Source organism: Ursus americanus, chromosome 11, assembly GCF_024610735.1.
Source record: "Ursus americanus isolate L20-20 chromosome 11, mUrsAme1.1.p, whole genome shotgun sequence".
NCBI classification, from domain to species: domain Eukaryota; kingdom Metazoa; phylum Chordata; class Mammalia; order Carnivora; family Ursidae; genus Ursus; species Ursus americanus.
The window spans coordinates 61,474,489-61,491,579 of record NC_142137.1 but is presented as its reverse complement, the minus strand read 5'-3'; the positions used below and the strand labels follow the sequence as shown (position 1 = coordinate 61,491,579).

The 17,091-nt window shown below is 39.5% G+C and overlaps 1 protein-coding gene across 4 annotated transcripts; it reads right to left on the bottom strand.

The window, feature by feature from the left end:
* Positions 1 to 3,435: 3,435 nt before the first annotated feature.
* Positions 3,436 to 16,893, bottom strand: DCPH1 (damage control phosphatase 1). 4 transcript variants are annotated; one of them, XM_045805351.2, is made up of 5 exons: positions 16,530 to 16,893; positions 14,343 to 14,448; positions 13,700 to 13,944; positions 8,504 to 8,669; positions 3,436 to 5,195 (listed from the first exon to the last, which is right to left on the bottom strand). In XM_045805351.2, exons 1-5 carry the CDS (start codon positions 16,859 to 16,861, stop codon positions 4,428 to 4,430), a joined length of 1,617 nt encoding a protein of 538 aa, XP_045661307.2. In that variant the 5' UTR covers positions 16,862 to 16,893; the 3' UTR covers positions 3,436 to 4,427. The 4 variants fall into 4 exon arrangements, with proteins under 4 accessions (XP_045661307.2, XP_045661308.2, XP_045661309.2 ...); XM_045805352.2 differs by having other exon boundaries at positions 16,728 to 16,883; XM_045805353.2 differs by having other exon boundaries at positions 16,640 to 16,838.
* Positions 16,894 to 17,091: the final 198 nt, after the last annotated feature.

Genomic DNA, 17,091 nt, shown 5'->3' with positions numbered 1-17,091 from the left:
CTTTGGCTCAGGTCATGATCCCAGGGTCCTGGGATTAAGCCCCGCTTTGGGCTCCCTGCTCAGTGGGAAGCCTGCTTTTCCCTCTCCCCCTCCCCCGCTGGTGTTCCCTCTCTCACTGTGTCTCTCTCTGCCCAATAAATAAAATCTTTAAAAAAAAAAAGAAAGAAAGAAAAGAAACATGACCTTGAGGTTGAACAACATGGGTTTGGGCTTGGATAAAGATTCAAAAACATTACTGCATTTTATCTAACACAAAATACTGCTTCAAATTATAAGAATAAAAGCTGGATCACCCCAACAAATCTTGTCCGTTTGCTGTTTAATCAGAAAGTAACATAAACCCATAGAGTATAAACCACTGTCCCCCCCTAATTTTTTACCTGTCCTTCATCCATATTTCCATCATACTGTACGTAAGGTACTGGATCTATGTCTTGATAAAAATGCACTGCGTGAAATGTAACGGCTGCTTTATCCAGGAGCTACTTCATACTTAACCAAGTATGCTATCAGCAGTTGAAGCAATTGCAGGCACCGTTTGGGGAAAGTTTCCCGAGATCACTCAAGCCCATGCCCAATGGACTCCAGAGCCTCAGCTTTCCCCATTATCCTACTCTGGAGCTATGCCAAACAAAGAAGGACCAAACCTGCTGGGTTGAAATAAGTGGGAGAGCAGAAGACTGTAGGCAGAGCGGTTGTTGGTGTTTCTACCTCTCACTTCTGTGGCCCTGAAGGGGATGTTAAGAAGTAGTTAAAAAACCAAGGCTTTCCAATGAAAGAAAAAATAGGTAAAAGGACTTCGTCAAAATAGAAAACTTTTGTGCTGTAAACAATGCCATCAAGAAAGTGGAAAGAAAGAAGAAAGAAAGAAAGAGAGAGGGAGGGAGGGAGGGAGGGAGGGAGGGAGGGAGGGAGGAAGGAAGGAAGGAAGGAAGGAAGGAAGGAAGGAAGGAAGGAAGGAAGGAAGATGTACGGAGGGAGGAAGGAAGGAAGGGAGGAGAAAGTGAAAAGACAAGTCACAGGATGGGAGAAAATATTTGCAAATTATGTATCTGATGAGATGTATGGCATAGACACTCTTACCACTTTATAATAAAAAGATAATCTAATTTTTAAATGGGCAAAGGAATTAAAGGCATTTCTCCAAAACAGATATACAAATGGCCAAGCAACACATGCAAATATGCTCCAATACGCTCACCATTAGTCTTTAGGGAAATACAAATCCAAACCACAATGAGACACCACTTCATACCCAGTAGCGCACTGTAATAAAAAACACAGATAATAAGAAGTGCTGACAAGGATATGGAGAAACTGGAGCCCTCATGCGTTGCTGGTGGGAACATAAAACATCACAAATGCTTTGGAAAAGTCTGGCAGTTCCTCCGAATGTTAAGCATAGTTGCCATGGGATCTTGCACTGCACTCCCAGGTATATACGCAAGAGGACTGAAAACACACACCCACACAAACACTTGTCAGTGAATGTTCAGAGCAGCATTACTCATGATAGTCAACAAGTGGAAACACCCCAATGTCCATCACTGATGAATGGATAAACAGGGCATTTCCACATGTTCTATCCATACAGCAAGCATACAAAAAAAGAATGAGGTGCTGCCCACTATAACTGATGGCCTCGAAAAGAAGCCATCCACAAAGCCCACATATTTGATTATTTTTCTTTATATGTGAAATATTGAGAACAGGCAAATCCATAGACAGAAAGTAAACCACTGGTTGCCAAGTGTTGAGAAGAGGGGAAGGAGGAATCACTGCTAAGGGGCACGGGGTTGATTTTAGGGGTGACAAACATTTTGAAATTAGATTGTGGTGATGGTCGCACAACTGCGAATATACTAAAGTACTGCACACTTTAAATGGATGAATCAGGGGCACCTGGGTGGCTCAGTCAGTTAGGCATCTGCCTTCAGCTCAGGTCATGATCTCAGGGTCCAGGGATCGAGCCCCATGTCAGACTCTCTGGTCAATGGAGAGTTGGCTTCTCCCTTTCACTCTCGCTCTGTGCTCTCTCTCAAATAAATAAAATCTTAAAAAAAATTAATGGATGAATTATATGTGAATTTTATCTCAAGAAAGCTGGTTTTTAAAAAATTCAAAAATAAGAAAAAGGAACTCTCGTGTACTGTGGGTGGGAATGTGAACTGGTATAGCCAACTTAGTATGGAGGTTCCTCAAACAATTAAAAATAGAATACAGTCAGTAATCCCACTACTGGGTATTTACCAAAAGAATAAGAAAACATAAATTCAAAAAGGTATCTGCACCCCTATGTTCACTGCAGCATTATTTACAATAGCCAAGACATGGAAACAACCTGAGTGGCCACTGAATGGATGACTGGACAAGGATGTGATATACACACACACAGAGTATTAGCCATAAAAAACGAAAAAAATAAATAAGATCTTGCCATTTGCAGCAACATGGATGGACCTAAGTGGTATTATGCTAAGTGAAAGCCAGAGAAAGACAAATATCATAGGATTTCACTTATATATGGAATCTAAAAACAAACAACAGAAAAGGCAGAAACAGACTCAAATACAGAGAAGGAACTGGTGGTTGCGGGGAGGGGTGGGGTGGATAAAATGGGTGAAGGGGAGTGGGAGATCCAGGCTTCCAGTTAGGGAATGAACAAGTCACCGGGATGAAAGGTACAGCATAGGGAAGATACTCAATGGCATTGCGACAGCCATGTCTGGTGACAGACGGCAGCTACACCTGTGCGGAGCACAGCACGACCTATGGACTTGGCCAGTCGCTATGTCCTACACTTGAACCTAACGTAACATTGCGGGCCAACTAAACTTCAATTTAAAAAAAGTCAATCGGTTGAACTACAGGTGGGTCCTACCCCTGCTAAGCATTTCTTAAAATTCCATCTTGAACCAACTTCTTCTCCCATAGCGCCCCTTTTCTTGCTTGCTCGTTTGCTTCCTTGTTCTTATAGGAGGGGGTGAACTATTTCTTCACAAATCCTAATTTCATGTTCTTAATAAAACACAATAAAAACAGAAAAAAAAATCCATTGCTCTGAAAAATGTAATATATGACACCATAGCCCACACTGTGGCTCTGGAGTCAATATATATACACAGTCATGTTCTAACTTATGTCAAGTATCTACAAACAATTCTAATATGCTCAGTATTTTAGTAACTTAGTGTTTAAAACAGGAACACATGTAGATGAGTAAATTCAAAATGTGCAGCTTTATATAAACATTTTACAAAACTTTTTAAAAACACTTAGCAAGACCATAGACCATAACCTCATTTATAAGCGACATAATTTATGAACTGCTGTGGCAACGTGTATGATACACATTATCAGTTTCTTTATCACACAGACGTCATATTTAATCTTCCCTTCTTGACTTTCTCCCACTGGAAAATAAAACCAAAAAGATTTTCAGTACACTTCATTTTATTATACCATCAAGAAAACATTTCCAGGTTTATTACCGATTTCAGTTTCAAAACAAACTGATGGAAACTTATAGTCTTTAACATCTAGTGGTCATCAAAAATGGGTAAGCATATAAACAGTTAACTTAGTACTCCAAATTCAATGCACAAGAATCTTTTCTAGCGAAAGCATTTTTTTAAAAAAACTGCAGAACAATCTAAAAATCTGTTCATTTAAAGCATTTATGTATTAAAATAATATATTTCAATTGGTTATGGATATCACAAATAGAATGTAAAAGGTATCAGTTCTTCAAATACCATTTGTTTCATTCTGTTCAATTTTGGGTTTCCTGCTACCCATTCCACAGCTCAATCAAAATACAAATGCGTGCAAATTAAACAAGTTATTTAAAATGAAATAAAGTTCAAGGAGAACAAAATTTAGAATTAACTTATGAGGTAATCTTTACTTTCATCGTTCAAGTATCACAGTTCTGAGAAATGCCTCTCTTTTCAAAACCTATTTCATTTAAGATGCTTGCCTTCACGGAGCCCTTATTTCTAGAGCCCCAAAACAAGGTAAATAAAATCCCATGCTTCCTAGAATATTAAATACCATGCAGCATAGCATTAAAAGAATGTTAACTAACTTTAAAAGCAGAATTCTCTTATATTTTACTTTCTGACCAATTAAAAATAAGTTCATTAAAACCACTTGAAATTATGCATTTAACTTGAAATAAGTGACTAAAATTCCAACATAAACATAAGTAACTGTAACTAGCTCAATCCATCTAGTGCCCAAACAATGTAGTGAGGCAAAATGCCCAAAGAGAAAAGCATCGAGAGCGTATGGAAACGAGAGCACTGAGAAGCCACGCTCCCCAGAGCGAACGCAGAGCAGCCATGGGACTAAATTCACGCGCTCCTTTTGGGGACGCGAAGTGTCTCTCATATCTCTCTACACAACTTAAGAGTTCCTAAAGCAAGTCAGAGTGGACCATCAAACTGAAATATCCCATACTTGCCAGTGGTCAGCCAGTTGGGCTCGGAGGCTACATACTGCTCAGCCTGCCCTGGCTCCAGCCCAACCTGAAGCTCTGCTTTTAATGTCCGTATGCTGCAGAGAGGGGCAGGATGGAAGCCGTTCAAGGCCTGATGAAATGGAACGGTAAATTCCCACTTCCTATCGCCTGTCAACTTCCTATAGTTCAAATCACCCTTGAATAAAATTAAATGTGCCTTCTGCAGTTCAGCATACAAGTCAGGAGCAACCTGAGACATTACGCAGAATTCATGAGGCAGGGTCCAAAATATATGATCACGGTAAACCCATCTGCCCGTCTTTACATAGGCTTCCCACTCAGCCCCACACTTGGACATCCACTTATGATTAGACATTTTCATTTGTTCAATTAACCAGTTAAAATCACGGATAGTAGTATCGGACACAAACCACGGAATGGTTTTTCCATAAAAATGGATCTCAGTAGCCAGTTGAGAGGACAACAAAAAGTCAGCTAAAACTAAATCCGTAACAAGTTCAAACCCAGAATTATCCAGAACAATTACTACTCTGGTAATAGATGCTTTTTCTCTTGTTTTCTTGCAGTTGTTAAGCAGTGACCAAAGACGTTCCATGTCATTCACTAAAATCAAAGGTTTTAGTTCCTCCAAAGAATTAATTACATTGGTTTTCTGAGACCTGGTTTCCCCGCCTGATAGAGACAGATCACACTTATTCCCCCACAGTGAAATCTGAAAAAGAAAAAGTACAAAACTTTTACCCTTCTTTTGAATAACCAACAAAAACTCTATTGTGTAAAATGGGGGGGGGGGGGTTGCTAAAACTATTCGTAAAATTCATATCTACAACACGCTTAATTTAAAATACCCATCAGATCTACACCTTCTCTAATAATGCAAAGACTGTGTTTCCATCATGATGTATAAACAAGGTTAAGACAATGAAACATTTAATTGGTCACTATGTAATAATTAAAAAAAAAAAACTGGTCTGAATGATGTTAACGATCTGTATGGCTTAAACCAGAATGATTTTGCATCTTGCAGATATTAGAATACGATCACACTGTAAAAAGAGGTTACAAAGTTTATTTAAAAATCTAAAGTCAAAAGAAAAATAAGTTCCCTTTTCCCTCCTCATATTCCTCCCCAAACGCTGTTTCTTTTACTACTTGTATAACCTTAGGACCAGGCAAACTCTCTGGGATTTAGGTCTCTTACTTGAAAAATAAAGAAATTGGGCAAGGTGATGTCTAAAGATCCCTCCAATTCCAATCATCTATTATTCCATTTTAAATTGAAATAATACTCAAGTTTATTTTATAGAAAATGGTACGTAGCCCCCTTTTTAAAGCTGTAATTAAATTACATGTTTAGGGGCGCCTGGGTGGCACAGTGGTTAAGCGTCTGCCTTCGGCTCAGGGCGTGATCCCGGCGATCTGGGATCGAGCCCCACATCAGGCTCTTCTGCTATGAGCCTGCTTCTTCCTCTCCCACTCCCCCTGCTTGTGTTCCCTCTCTCGCTGGCTGTCTCTATCTGTCGAATAAATAAATAAAATCTTTTAAAAAATAAATAAATAAATAAATAAATTACGCGTTTAGGAGTACAGGCTCTAGAATCAGAGAGACGTGGGTTGAAATCCCAGCATTTCCAGTTAACAGCCATTGGTAAAGTATATATGCTCCCTAAGGCTCAAGTCCCACAATGGAAAAATGACATAACAGCACTCACCTTGTAGTTACTGTGAGAGGTGACATAATACGTTTAACTAACACACCCAATACTCCATAAATATTAGCCAAAACAGACTCTACTCTTGTGTAATTCAAAGAGGAAAATGCACATTCTAAGAATATTATGTTTAAAATAAGACAGATGAATGGATGTTTTTAAGTGCAAGGCTTAAATATTAAGTGTCCATCTGATGCAGAAACACAACGGTGTGGGCGACGGCACTCCTCAGTTGACATCAGGGTCTCTGTCCACCGCCCACACAGTTTCCCTCACACCATCTTCCAGTTTGTAATTCCGCGTTAGGTTATGCCATTATTTGACTGTCTATATTCTCTCGAGATTACAAGTTCTATGATAGCAAGGACCGTCTGTTTTCCTCAACATCACAGGCCCCGCATGCAGTTTGACAGAGCAGGTGCTGAAATGTTTGTGTGGACAGTGGGCTTTTAAAAACAGATCAACAGGGGTGCCTGGGTGGCTCAGTCGTTAAGCGTCTGCCTTCAGCTTAGGGCGTGATGCCAGAGTCCTGGGATTGAGCCCCACATCAGGCTCCTCTGCTGGGAGCCTGCTTCTCCCTCTCCCACTCCCCCTGCTTGTGTTCCCTCTCTCGCTGTCTCTCTCTCTCTCAACTAAATAAATAAAATCTTTAAAAAAACAAAAACAAAAACAGATCAACATTCCCTGCAAATTAAAACGCCCTTAGGTTTCTTGTAGGAAGTTAACCTGCTGGTCATCATGAGTACTAACGGAAGGCAACTTTGGCCTCCTTCACTTGGCCACATTCAATGACAGAAAACAGAGAGGTATTCCTTCTTCACAACTTACTATACTCACGGGACAAAGACACACTCAAAGACCGCCCTTGAAACAATGGGCCAGCTACAGGTAAGGACTGACATGTTACTGGTTTTTTTTCTTTTCTTTTTTAATTCTAAATTAAGCATAAAGGCTAGTTTCAACTGGGGGAAACAACTAGGCTTATTATTTAATAATACCCTGCCAACTTATCTTCCAAACTCAAAATAAGCCTTTCCCTCAATCATGCAGCTTACTCTGCTTGCCCTCAAAGCTTTATCAGGATTCTGCAGTCTCTACTTTCAAAGTATTTCCAGAATACTGGTGACATTTAACACCTCTTCTTGGTCCAGTCATCCCTCCCGGAGTCACATCAATAACAGACTTCCCCATGTCTAGCCTTGTACCCCTTCAGTGTGTCCTGAGAAGTCATCCTTGAAACAAGTCAATCCTCGTTACTCCTCTGATGAAAACGCTCGAATAGCTCCCCCGTGATGGCAATGTGAGTAAAAACCGAAATCTCACCTTTGCTTACGAGGCCCTTCCAGGCCCCTCACCTCACTCATTTCCTGCAGAATCCCCTGGCAGCTTCTCTCACATACTTGCCAGTTTCCCACGTCAGGTACCCTGGCAGGAACACTCCCCCAGACCTGCATGTGACTCACTCCCTCGCCAGCTTTGCATCTTTCCCCATCACCTTCTGAGGCCCTTCCCTGGCAGCCCCACTTTAAACGGTACCCCTGCATCTCCTCCAACATCCCCATTCTCCTGCCCTGCTCTATCTTACTTCGTGGCATTTCCTAATAGCATCTTCTTCTGGAAATGTTTCTAACTTTGTCTGGGAGATGAGGGCTGGGGATACTGTTGTGTAAAACCCCGCATTTTCAAATAGTTCTGATTCTAATAACACATCTTAAGGATGTGTTCGAATGAGAATTAAAAACTAAACTTAATGAAAGACAGATGAAGAAATGTAATAAAATCCTATTAAAGAGGCCACAGACCCCCTGAGTGTTTCCACCTGACGGTAAGAGCAGGCTGGGTGTTCTAGGCTCTGTGCTCCCCACTGACACGACTGAATCCACTTTCATTCTCACAAGGTATGTACTGCCATCTTCATTTAACACAGGAGGAAACTAGCTCAGAGAGACTAAGTAACTTGCCTCAGGCCCAACAACAAGTAAGTGACAGAACCAGCATTCAAGTCCAAGTCAGGCTAGGCCGACCAAGTGACTATGAAGTATTCTCTCAAGAATGACAGAGGCTATGAAGCCAGAGAACTCTTGTGCCACTAAAATCACCTCCAGCTGAAGAGATTTCAAGACTCATTTTCAGAGATTAAGTGGATTTTCAGCTCTTGAATAACACTATTACTAAAATGATAAAAAATGATCAATTATAAGTTAAATGACAATATATACACGTGCTTTGTTGTTAAATCAATGCCACTTTATTTTTTTAACTATTTAAATACACAAAATATACTCAGGAGGTTAATTATCACATTTACCTGAAGAAGTTGGAAAAATTCATCTCTCAGCTGATTTTCATCTAGGTCTTTGATGGCTCTTACCACCTCTTGCAGGTGAGTACACAGGGCAATGATAGATTCCTGTGACTCAAAGAAATTTTGGTCTTTGGATTCTTTAAACACATCAAAGTCATCAATTGGTGGACTATAGGAGGAGAAAAACATAGAGGTGAAACATTTCTATAACTCTGTACCTTTTTTTTTTTTAACATTTGGATAATTTGCAGTTGTTTAAAGGAAAGTGAGTAGAAGTATCTAATCTCAAAAATGACTGGTAATAGATACTGTATCAAACATAAATCAGGTTACAGAAAAATGAATAGTTATCAAATTACACAAAATAAATCAAATTACACAAAAATAAATCCCCAAACTCATTTTAGTTAACTGTCACAAGTTCCCTACTCAAATATTTTACTGGAATTTGAAGTAATTATAGTGATATATCCATAATTATTTACCCAGTTAGGGGTTCCAGAGCAAAAGTAGAAAGCAACAACATTTCAAGATAACTGCTTTAGTTTAACAAGTATTTTTGGGGGTTCTAGATGTGGCAGGGTTCCATGAAACAAACATATGGGTATCAATATTTGAACACAATATGGTAATTACCAACAGAGTCAAACATACAGTATTATGGGAACCCAAAAACTACTTGAGAGAAATCAGAAAATATTCAGTAAATTTTACTATAATAACAAATTTTGACTACATATATGTAGTTTTTGGGTTTTAACCAATGGTGATATATGTGTCAGGGCTTTATGCTGTCCAATGAGAGATCAAGTAATATTAATACTGGCCTAAGAACATAACTAGCAAGGTATAAATAAGAACATCATAGACTTTACAGAACCAAACACAAAAGACATTCAGATCATCTGAACTTCTAAATTAGCAACTTTTTCCAGGGGTCCTCTACCTCAGGATAAAAACAATGTAACTGATGTGGGACTGACTTCAAAAACAAACGCATACCAGAATTTATACATCCCCATGATTGCAGTCTCCTTCAAGTCTCCCTGGGAAGCTACACCCTATTCCAAGGATGCTGCCATTGCTCAAAGCACTTCTGGGATTTTCTTTAGAACTTGTGGCACATTATTGAACGTCCTATCAGTGAGAGCACATCTTTATCCTTTGGGGTTTATTTGGAGCCAAAGTCACTCAGAGAAGTTTCAGTAGAATGATGTGTGTAAATCAAACGGAGTAATAGTTTGATTTTTGTTATCAAACATGAAGAAGAACTAAAAAATAGTGAGACTAATTTTTTTTAGGTTCTGAAAGAGGTTCCAAAGAATTAAAAGATGTTTTTAGCAACGACAGCATTGCCAAAATAAATCGGTCTCTCAAGGTGACTTAAAGAGATAAGAATTACTTGGACGCACAGGTTCCAGTGTAGGGGTCAGCGAACTGCAGCTCGCAGACCCAGTGTAGCCCGCCACCTGTTTTTGTATGACCTGTAAGCTAAGAATGATCTTTATACTTCTGAGTGGTTGAAAAAAAGGGTATTTTACGAAACACAAAATTCAAATTTCAATGTCCATAAATAACATGTTATCGGAGCACAGCCACACTTGTTCATTTACGTACTGTTTGTAGCTGCTTTGCAGGCAAGGTCAGAGCTGAGTAGCTGCAACAAAGCCCATATGGCCCCCACAGCCTAAAACGTTTACTATCCCGCCCTTTACAGGAAAAGTTTGCCAATCCTTGTTCTAATGTTTTATTCATAAATCATTAAACCCACACCTCTTATTAAGAATGAACCTTATTCCTTGTATTTAAGAGTAAACTCATATACTTACATATGATTTCTGATTTTAAAAAATGTTTGCTATTTTAGAATCTACTAAAGCTGTGTATGTGCACCCACTATGACCCTGTGGTTCACTCCTAGATACACACCCAACAGGAAGACATGCGTCTGCTCAGCAAAAACATGTGTTCGAAGGCTTGTAGCAGCATTCTTCATAATAACCCCAAATTGGGAACTACTCCAATATCCATCAATAATAGAATAAACAGTGTGTGATATATTCATATAACACAATACAACATAGCAATGAAAATGATTAACATTTATATGCAACAATATGGATGAATCTCACCAACATAATGCCGAATGAAAAAAGCCAGACACAAAATTAGATCCAATATAATTTCATTTAAATGAAGTTTATGATGTACTGTATGGTGACTAACATAACATAATAAAAAAAATTTTTTTTAAATAAAGCTTGTCATTTGGGAAAAAATAAAAAATAAATGCAGTTTAAAAACAGGCAAAACTAACGCAGGTCAGGACAGCGTTATCCTTGAGGGGCAAGAATGGCAGGACCGAAAGCGCCATATGCGAGGCTTCTTTGAGTCCAATAAGGTTCTGCCTCTTGATCTGGGTGCTTGGAATGTAAGCATATTCTGGTAAAGATTGTTGAACACTTAAGATATGTTCTGGATGTATATTATACTTTAATAAAAGCTTTAAAATGCCCATTTTCTCCATACTTTCATTTTTCAATATCTGAAGTATATTTTCTTAATATTTAAATTTTGCATATGGCTGACATTTTGAGTCTTAATTTAGACTACTCAACTATTTAACTCTGATAAAAACTAAAACACACATCTTGACAAAGAAAATTAAAAGTATGTTTCAGTATAAGGGACAAAAATCAACATAAACATGTCTTAAAGACAATGTGTGCTTTGGGATCCTGGAAAAGTAAAGACCCTTCTTTGGTCACTGGAGCTGTATCACTGGCCCAGGATAGGAACTCCTCCTACGAACTGGACATTTAAAAACTTTCAGTACTGGTCCTGCTACAGGATATTTCTTCCTTACACTGACCTAAAACCAGAGTTCTGATGTAAATTCCCTGACTTCTGAGTGTCTGCCGCAGAGATGACCTGAGGAGAGTTCTACATCCATGACTGACTAACATTCTTGTTCTTGCAACTGTAAGCTACATTTTGCCTCAACCCCTTTTAACAAGCTGTTCCTGAACCAGTGGGTATCAATCCAGGACGTGAGGAATCTCCCTGAGGTGTGAAAAGAAAAACTGATGCCCAGGCCCCACCGCAGACAAAGTAAACCATTAGTGGTTATTTTAATATAATGACTTCAAACCCTGCGTGTTTAAAAAAAAAAAAAAAAAAGATTCCTCACCTAACTGGGTTATAAATGTGTAGCCAGGTTTGTAAACTTCTACCCTAGATTTAATTCTGAACCCGATCTACCTCTAAAATCAAACTCAGAAACACATTCCTTTTACTTTTCTAACTTCCAAACTCCCCCAACCCTGTGCAGGGAGCCACCCCATGTTTCAACACTTCTGTAACTTTGGCTCATATCACGGATGTTTTCCAGAATTATGAAACTCTCACCCAGAATTTCAGACTCACGTTAGTCCTTGACAGACATCTAAATTTACTGCTTGGAAAAAGATGGTTTAATGAGGGCTCTAAGCTGATTTAAATAGACCAGGGTCAAGTACAGGCTATACCATTTACAAGCCATGTAACCCCGGGTAACTTGTTAACATTGGACCTTGATTTCCTCAACGGAAACCATAATAATACCTACACTTCACCGGGCTGCAAAGTAACTGGAACATAGCTGGTGTTCAACACATGACCGCTCCTAGTATTGGCAATAGTCTTGCTCAGTTGCCTCCCATGTGCCAGGCAATGTGCTAGATATCTAACAGTGTATTTTGCCTTGAGAGCAAAAGTTCTAAAATACAGTGGGTGCGGGGTGAGAAACCATTAAGTAATTAAATTAAATTTAATATACTTATTCAGCAAAAACACGTTGTGACTTTAAAAAGTAATTTCTACGGGCACCTGGGTGGTGCAGTCAGTTGAGCATCTGACTCTTGGTTTCAGCTCAGGTCATAATCCCAGGACCCTGGGATCAAGCCCCACTTCGGGCTCCATGCTGAGCACGGAGTCTGCTTGAGATTCTTGCTCTCTCCCTCTGCCCCTCACACTCGTGCTGTCTCTCTCTAAAATTAAATAAATAAAATCTTAAAAACAATTATTTAATTTTTAAAAAATTTCTAAAGATTAAGACAGAAAAAGCTAATGAACAGACTTAAATTGTTTCCCCAAATAATTTTTTTATTTTACTATTAGTGCTGGTTTGATCAATTGCTTTCAATTATTCTTTCCTATGTTTAGGAACAGATACCAAAGAATTCCTCTTATTTAGCAAACCTGTATTTTTGTAATCAGTGCCCTAAAAGGATGATCCACATTACATTACACTTTTTTTTTTTTTTAAGATTTTATTTATTTATTTGACAGAGAGACAGCCAACGAGAGAGGGAACACAAGCAGGGGGAGTGGGAGAGGAAGAAGCAGGCTCCCAGCAGAGGAGCCTGATGTGGGGCTCGATCCCAGGACTCCGGGATCATGCCCTGAGCCAAAGGCAGACGCTTAACGACTGAGCCACCCAGGCGCCCCTACACTTTCTTCTGCTCTCTAAATCAGTTCTATATCAGAATTTTCCTAGGAAAAAATTAAATTAGTATAAACAAGCCTATAAAAAGTGATCTTATATATGTTTAACTTTTAAAGTCTGTCTCTATTTAGCCCATTAAAAAAAAGGCTAAAAATTAATTAAGATGGTGCAAAAAACACCATAGTGATTCACTGATCTGTTGACTCCTTGCCCCAAGTTAACTGACATATTACCTATTTTAATAAGCAAAACATGCTTCCTTTGTTCTGTCTTGTTCTACTGAAATAGTTTTTTCAAATTAACATTTTTTGTTCAATAAATACAATTTGTTTCTCTCTAAAAGTCTTTGTAAGAATTTTTAATTAGTTCCCACTTCAGATATATCCTTTTTTTAAATATTTCATTTTTAATAATCTCTATACCAAACGTGAGGCTGGAACTCAGAACACTGAGATCAAGAGTCGCATGCTCTACTGACCAAGCCAGCCAGGCGCCCTCAGATATTATATCTTACATCTATTCTGGGCAACTGGGTTGTAATTGCCAAGAATCTATTATATCGATAACACTTGCAGAAACATCCAATACTGCCATTAATATCTGTTGAACTGAATTCTGGCTCCCACTGGCTTTTATTTTTAAACTTATCATTTTATAATTTCGAAAAAGCATTAAGTCATCTAAACATTTATTATTTGATGTTATATACTTACCTCTGGATAATTGCTTCATGAATTCTACGATACATGTAGCATTCTACAAATAACCAAGGTGAGTAAAACCACCTGGGTTTTCCATCATTTTCATTTAAAAGACTCTGTTGATATTCTAGGTACTGATTCCATATGTCAGTATCAACAAACTTCTCAACAAAGGGGATTATTGGTTTATCTGTTTGCAATTCATTTCGTAATTTAGAAAGAAGAGAAATTGCTTTCTTTTCAGCTTCTGTGCCTTTCTGCAGAAACATGAAAAAGTATTTAAATATTTAAAAAATATGTGGAAAATCTATATTTAAATATATAATTTACATATGTAAACAATTAATTTACATAGGAATAAGCCCTCTAGGATAACACATTTTTAAGGTCCTAAAGAAGGAAAAAAATACTAGATTTCAAAGCTACTTTTTATGTCTTTTACAAACTATTATAAACATTGAAATTCAGAATTCTTAAGTTGAAAATCAAAGGACACACACATTATCCTATCTTAGCTATTCTGCCTTTTTTAAGTTTCTTCTAAGGAACCAGAGTTCTTCTCTAGAGGAGGAATGATCCTTACCACAGACGGAAAACTGCTATTGTGTTTCTGTTAAAGAGTTAACAAAAAATTAAAGTGAAAACACAGTATTACCTCTCCATGTTTCTCAAAAAATTCACTTTTATGTCGATGCAATGTATCAATAGCCTTGGTTAAGATCTGTGGTATTCTGTCTTTAATTGTAAGATACGCAAATGATCTAGAAAAGAGAGCCACATACACAGTATATTAGAGTTAAAATACCAGCAGAATGGCCATCTTCCAGTTTCACTTGAATTAAAATTCCTTTTCATACAAGCATTATAAAGTAAGCCACCGTTGTTTGACCAAGAAAATCCGAAAACTTCTCTGGTGTTACAGGTCACGAAAGCTAAACATTCTTCGTGCTTCTAATCCCAGATTCTCCCCTCGAGACTGTCCCATGATTATCTTTCCCATTCTCTTCCTTTTATTTTCTCGAATCAGAAACGTAACAATGTGATAGGAAAAAGGATTTATCCTAAAAAGGAAATTAGGATAAAAGAATTTATACTAAAATATATACTAAAATACATAAAAATTTATACTTATATAATAAATATACACTAAAATATATAAAAATTTATACTAAAACTCTTGTTTCGGGTTTATTACTTACTAAGTGACTTCACATACTTAGAAAGACGAATGAGGCAACAGATGTAAAACTGTGTGAAAGCCTCTACTGGGCTAGAAGATCAAGAATGAAAGATACTTTATTAACCTGCTTTTCTCTTTTCTCTTAGTCTATATTCTTAGCCAATTTTAATTCTCTTCAAAGGTTTTCTCTCCTGCCTTCTCTACCTGCACAATGACTCCATCCACCTTACTCTGCCCCCAAACAAAATTAAGGCAAGTTACCATCACATTTTCCCAACCAAAAAATTAGGAGACTTTCTAGAAGTGTTAAAGAATGAAAAAGGCTGGAGGAAAAACTTGAGCATACTTGCATCAAAAAAAAAATAAGATACTCTTAATTTTAGGCATACAAAAATCAAGATTTACAGATTATTATTTTATACATAATTAATTTTTAAGCAAATGCATATGACTCAGTTGGAAAAAAAAGACTTCAGGGGCGCCTGGGTGACTCAGTTGGTTAAGCGGCTGCCTTCAGCCGGGTCATAATCCCAGGGTCCTCGGATCGAGCCCCCGCATAGGACTCCTTGCTCAGCCGGAGACTGCTTCTCCCTCTCCCTCTGTCTGCTGCTCCCCCTGCTTGTTCTCTCTCTCTCTCTCTCTGTTAAATAAATAGATAAAATCTTTAAAAAAAAGACTTAAGTGATGAAATTCTGTGCATTTCTAGAGCACAAAACTTAGCTGATCCGTTCATTTCTACCTTCACATCACCAAAGTACGGTAGTTAAGTTTTGGGGGAGTCAGAAGTTATATGCAGATTTTCCAAAGAAGAGGAAAGGAGGGGTGTCAGGGCCCCTAACCTCAACCCACCCCCACCTGTGTATGGGTCAACAGTCCTACTAAATTTCCTCAGAGTTTCCTCAAAGGTCTGCATCTGTGAGGGTAAAGTCCCAGGTCAGGACTAAAGTAGAGCCAGAGGAACCTAGGGCTCAAAATTTAAGGTTCCACACACTCCCTTATATTTTGCATGACTGAACGAGTGCCTGCTCAAATTCTGGGCCATTAGTGTCTCTCCAGCCTCATTCTATTCCCGTTAAGCTCAATTTCCTCTACGTGCTCCTTTGGGAGGGGGCAGTATTTTGCAAGACATAGCTCAAAGATAAATTTGGCTATTCAATTTATACAAATAAATATTTTTTTATAGTCGTCCACAACTTTGTCCAGAAATCTGTGACATGACGCGTAAAAAGCGAAAAGCTGCAGGCACTGATAGTGGGATCACGAATTAATCTCAACGGCAATAGGAAGAAACATTTCTCGATAAATCTGAGATTCCTAACTTTTGCAGAAAAATTTAGCCCTCCAAAAGTGCGTTTATTAGAGTAAAGATGAGTAGAGCCATGCCGCTGTTAACACCCTGAAAGGGGATAGAGGAACATAAACTCTCAAGTCATGAGTCAAACAAAACAGCAGCACCGGATCACTTGAAAGACAAGTTATCTGATCGACATAAATTATAACATAAGCCTACGAAAAGGCCTGAACAAGGACAGTAGAGAGAAGCCGGGTGACCGGAGGATTTCGGCGGGGTGCGTAGTCCGCTCCCAGCATTCAGGGAGAAGGCTGGAAACCGATCCGAGTCCGGAGCCCGGCGGGCAGCCGCAGCCAGCAGGCTTCGCCCACCTGCCCCGGGCCGCCTCGCTCCCCGAGGAAGCCGAGCCGACGCGCCGGCGAGCGGGGCCGAACGGCTGGACCAGGCGTCCCCGGCCCGCCGCAGCATTCCTGATGGTTACCCAGAGGTTCCCGGCGAGGCCCGGCTTTCCGGAGAAGCAGGGAGGGGGAACAGCAGCGGAGGGACTGGGCGAGGAAAGCGACACAAACCCTTCGTCCTGTCCCGAGAGGGACGCCGGAGTCCCGGCCATCACCTCTGCCGTGCGGGCGCCAACGCTCGCGTCGCACCCGCTGCACGAGAGGCGGTGCCGGCGCCAAGGAAGAGCTGAGAAAGGGAGGGGCATGGGTTAAAAAAATGCATTTGAATGAAGAAACTTTATTTGGTGCCCGCGGAAGAGACAAAAACGGCCTGCTGGAAGACGAGGAGATCTTCCGGGGACGAGGGCGGGGACAACTAAGGGCGACGAGCGCAGCGGAATAAGGAAGCAGGCGAAGGCGGAAGCAAGCAGGGACCGGGAGGTCCCAGACACTAGGGAGCGGAAAAGGTCGCGGCGACGCGGATCACGTGGTCCGG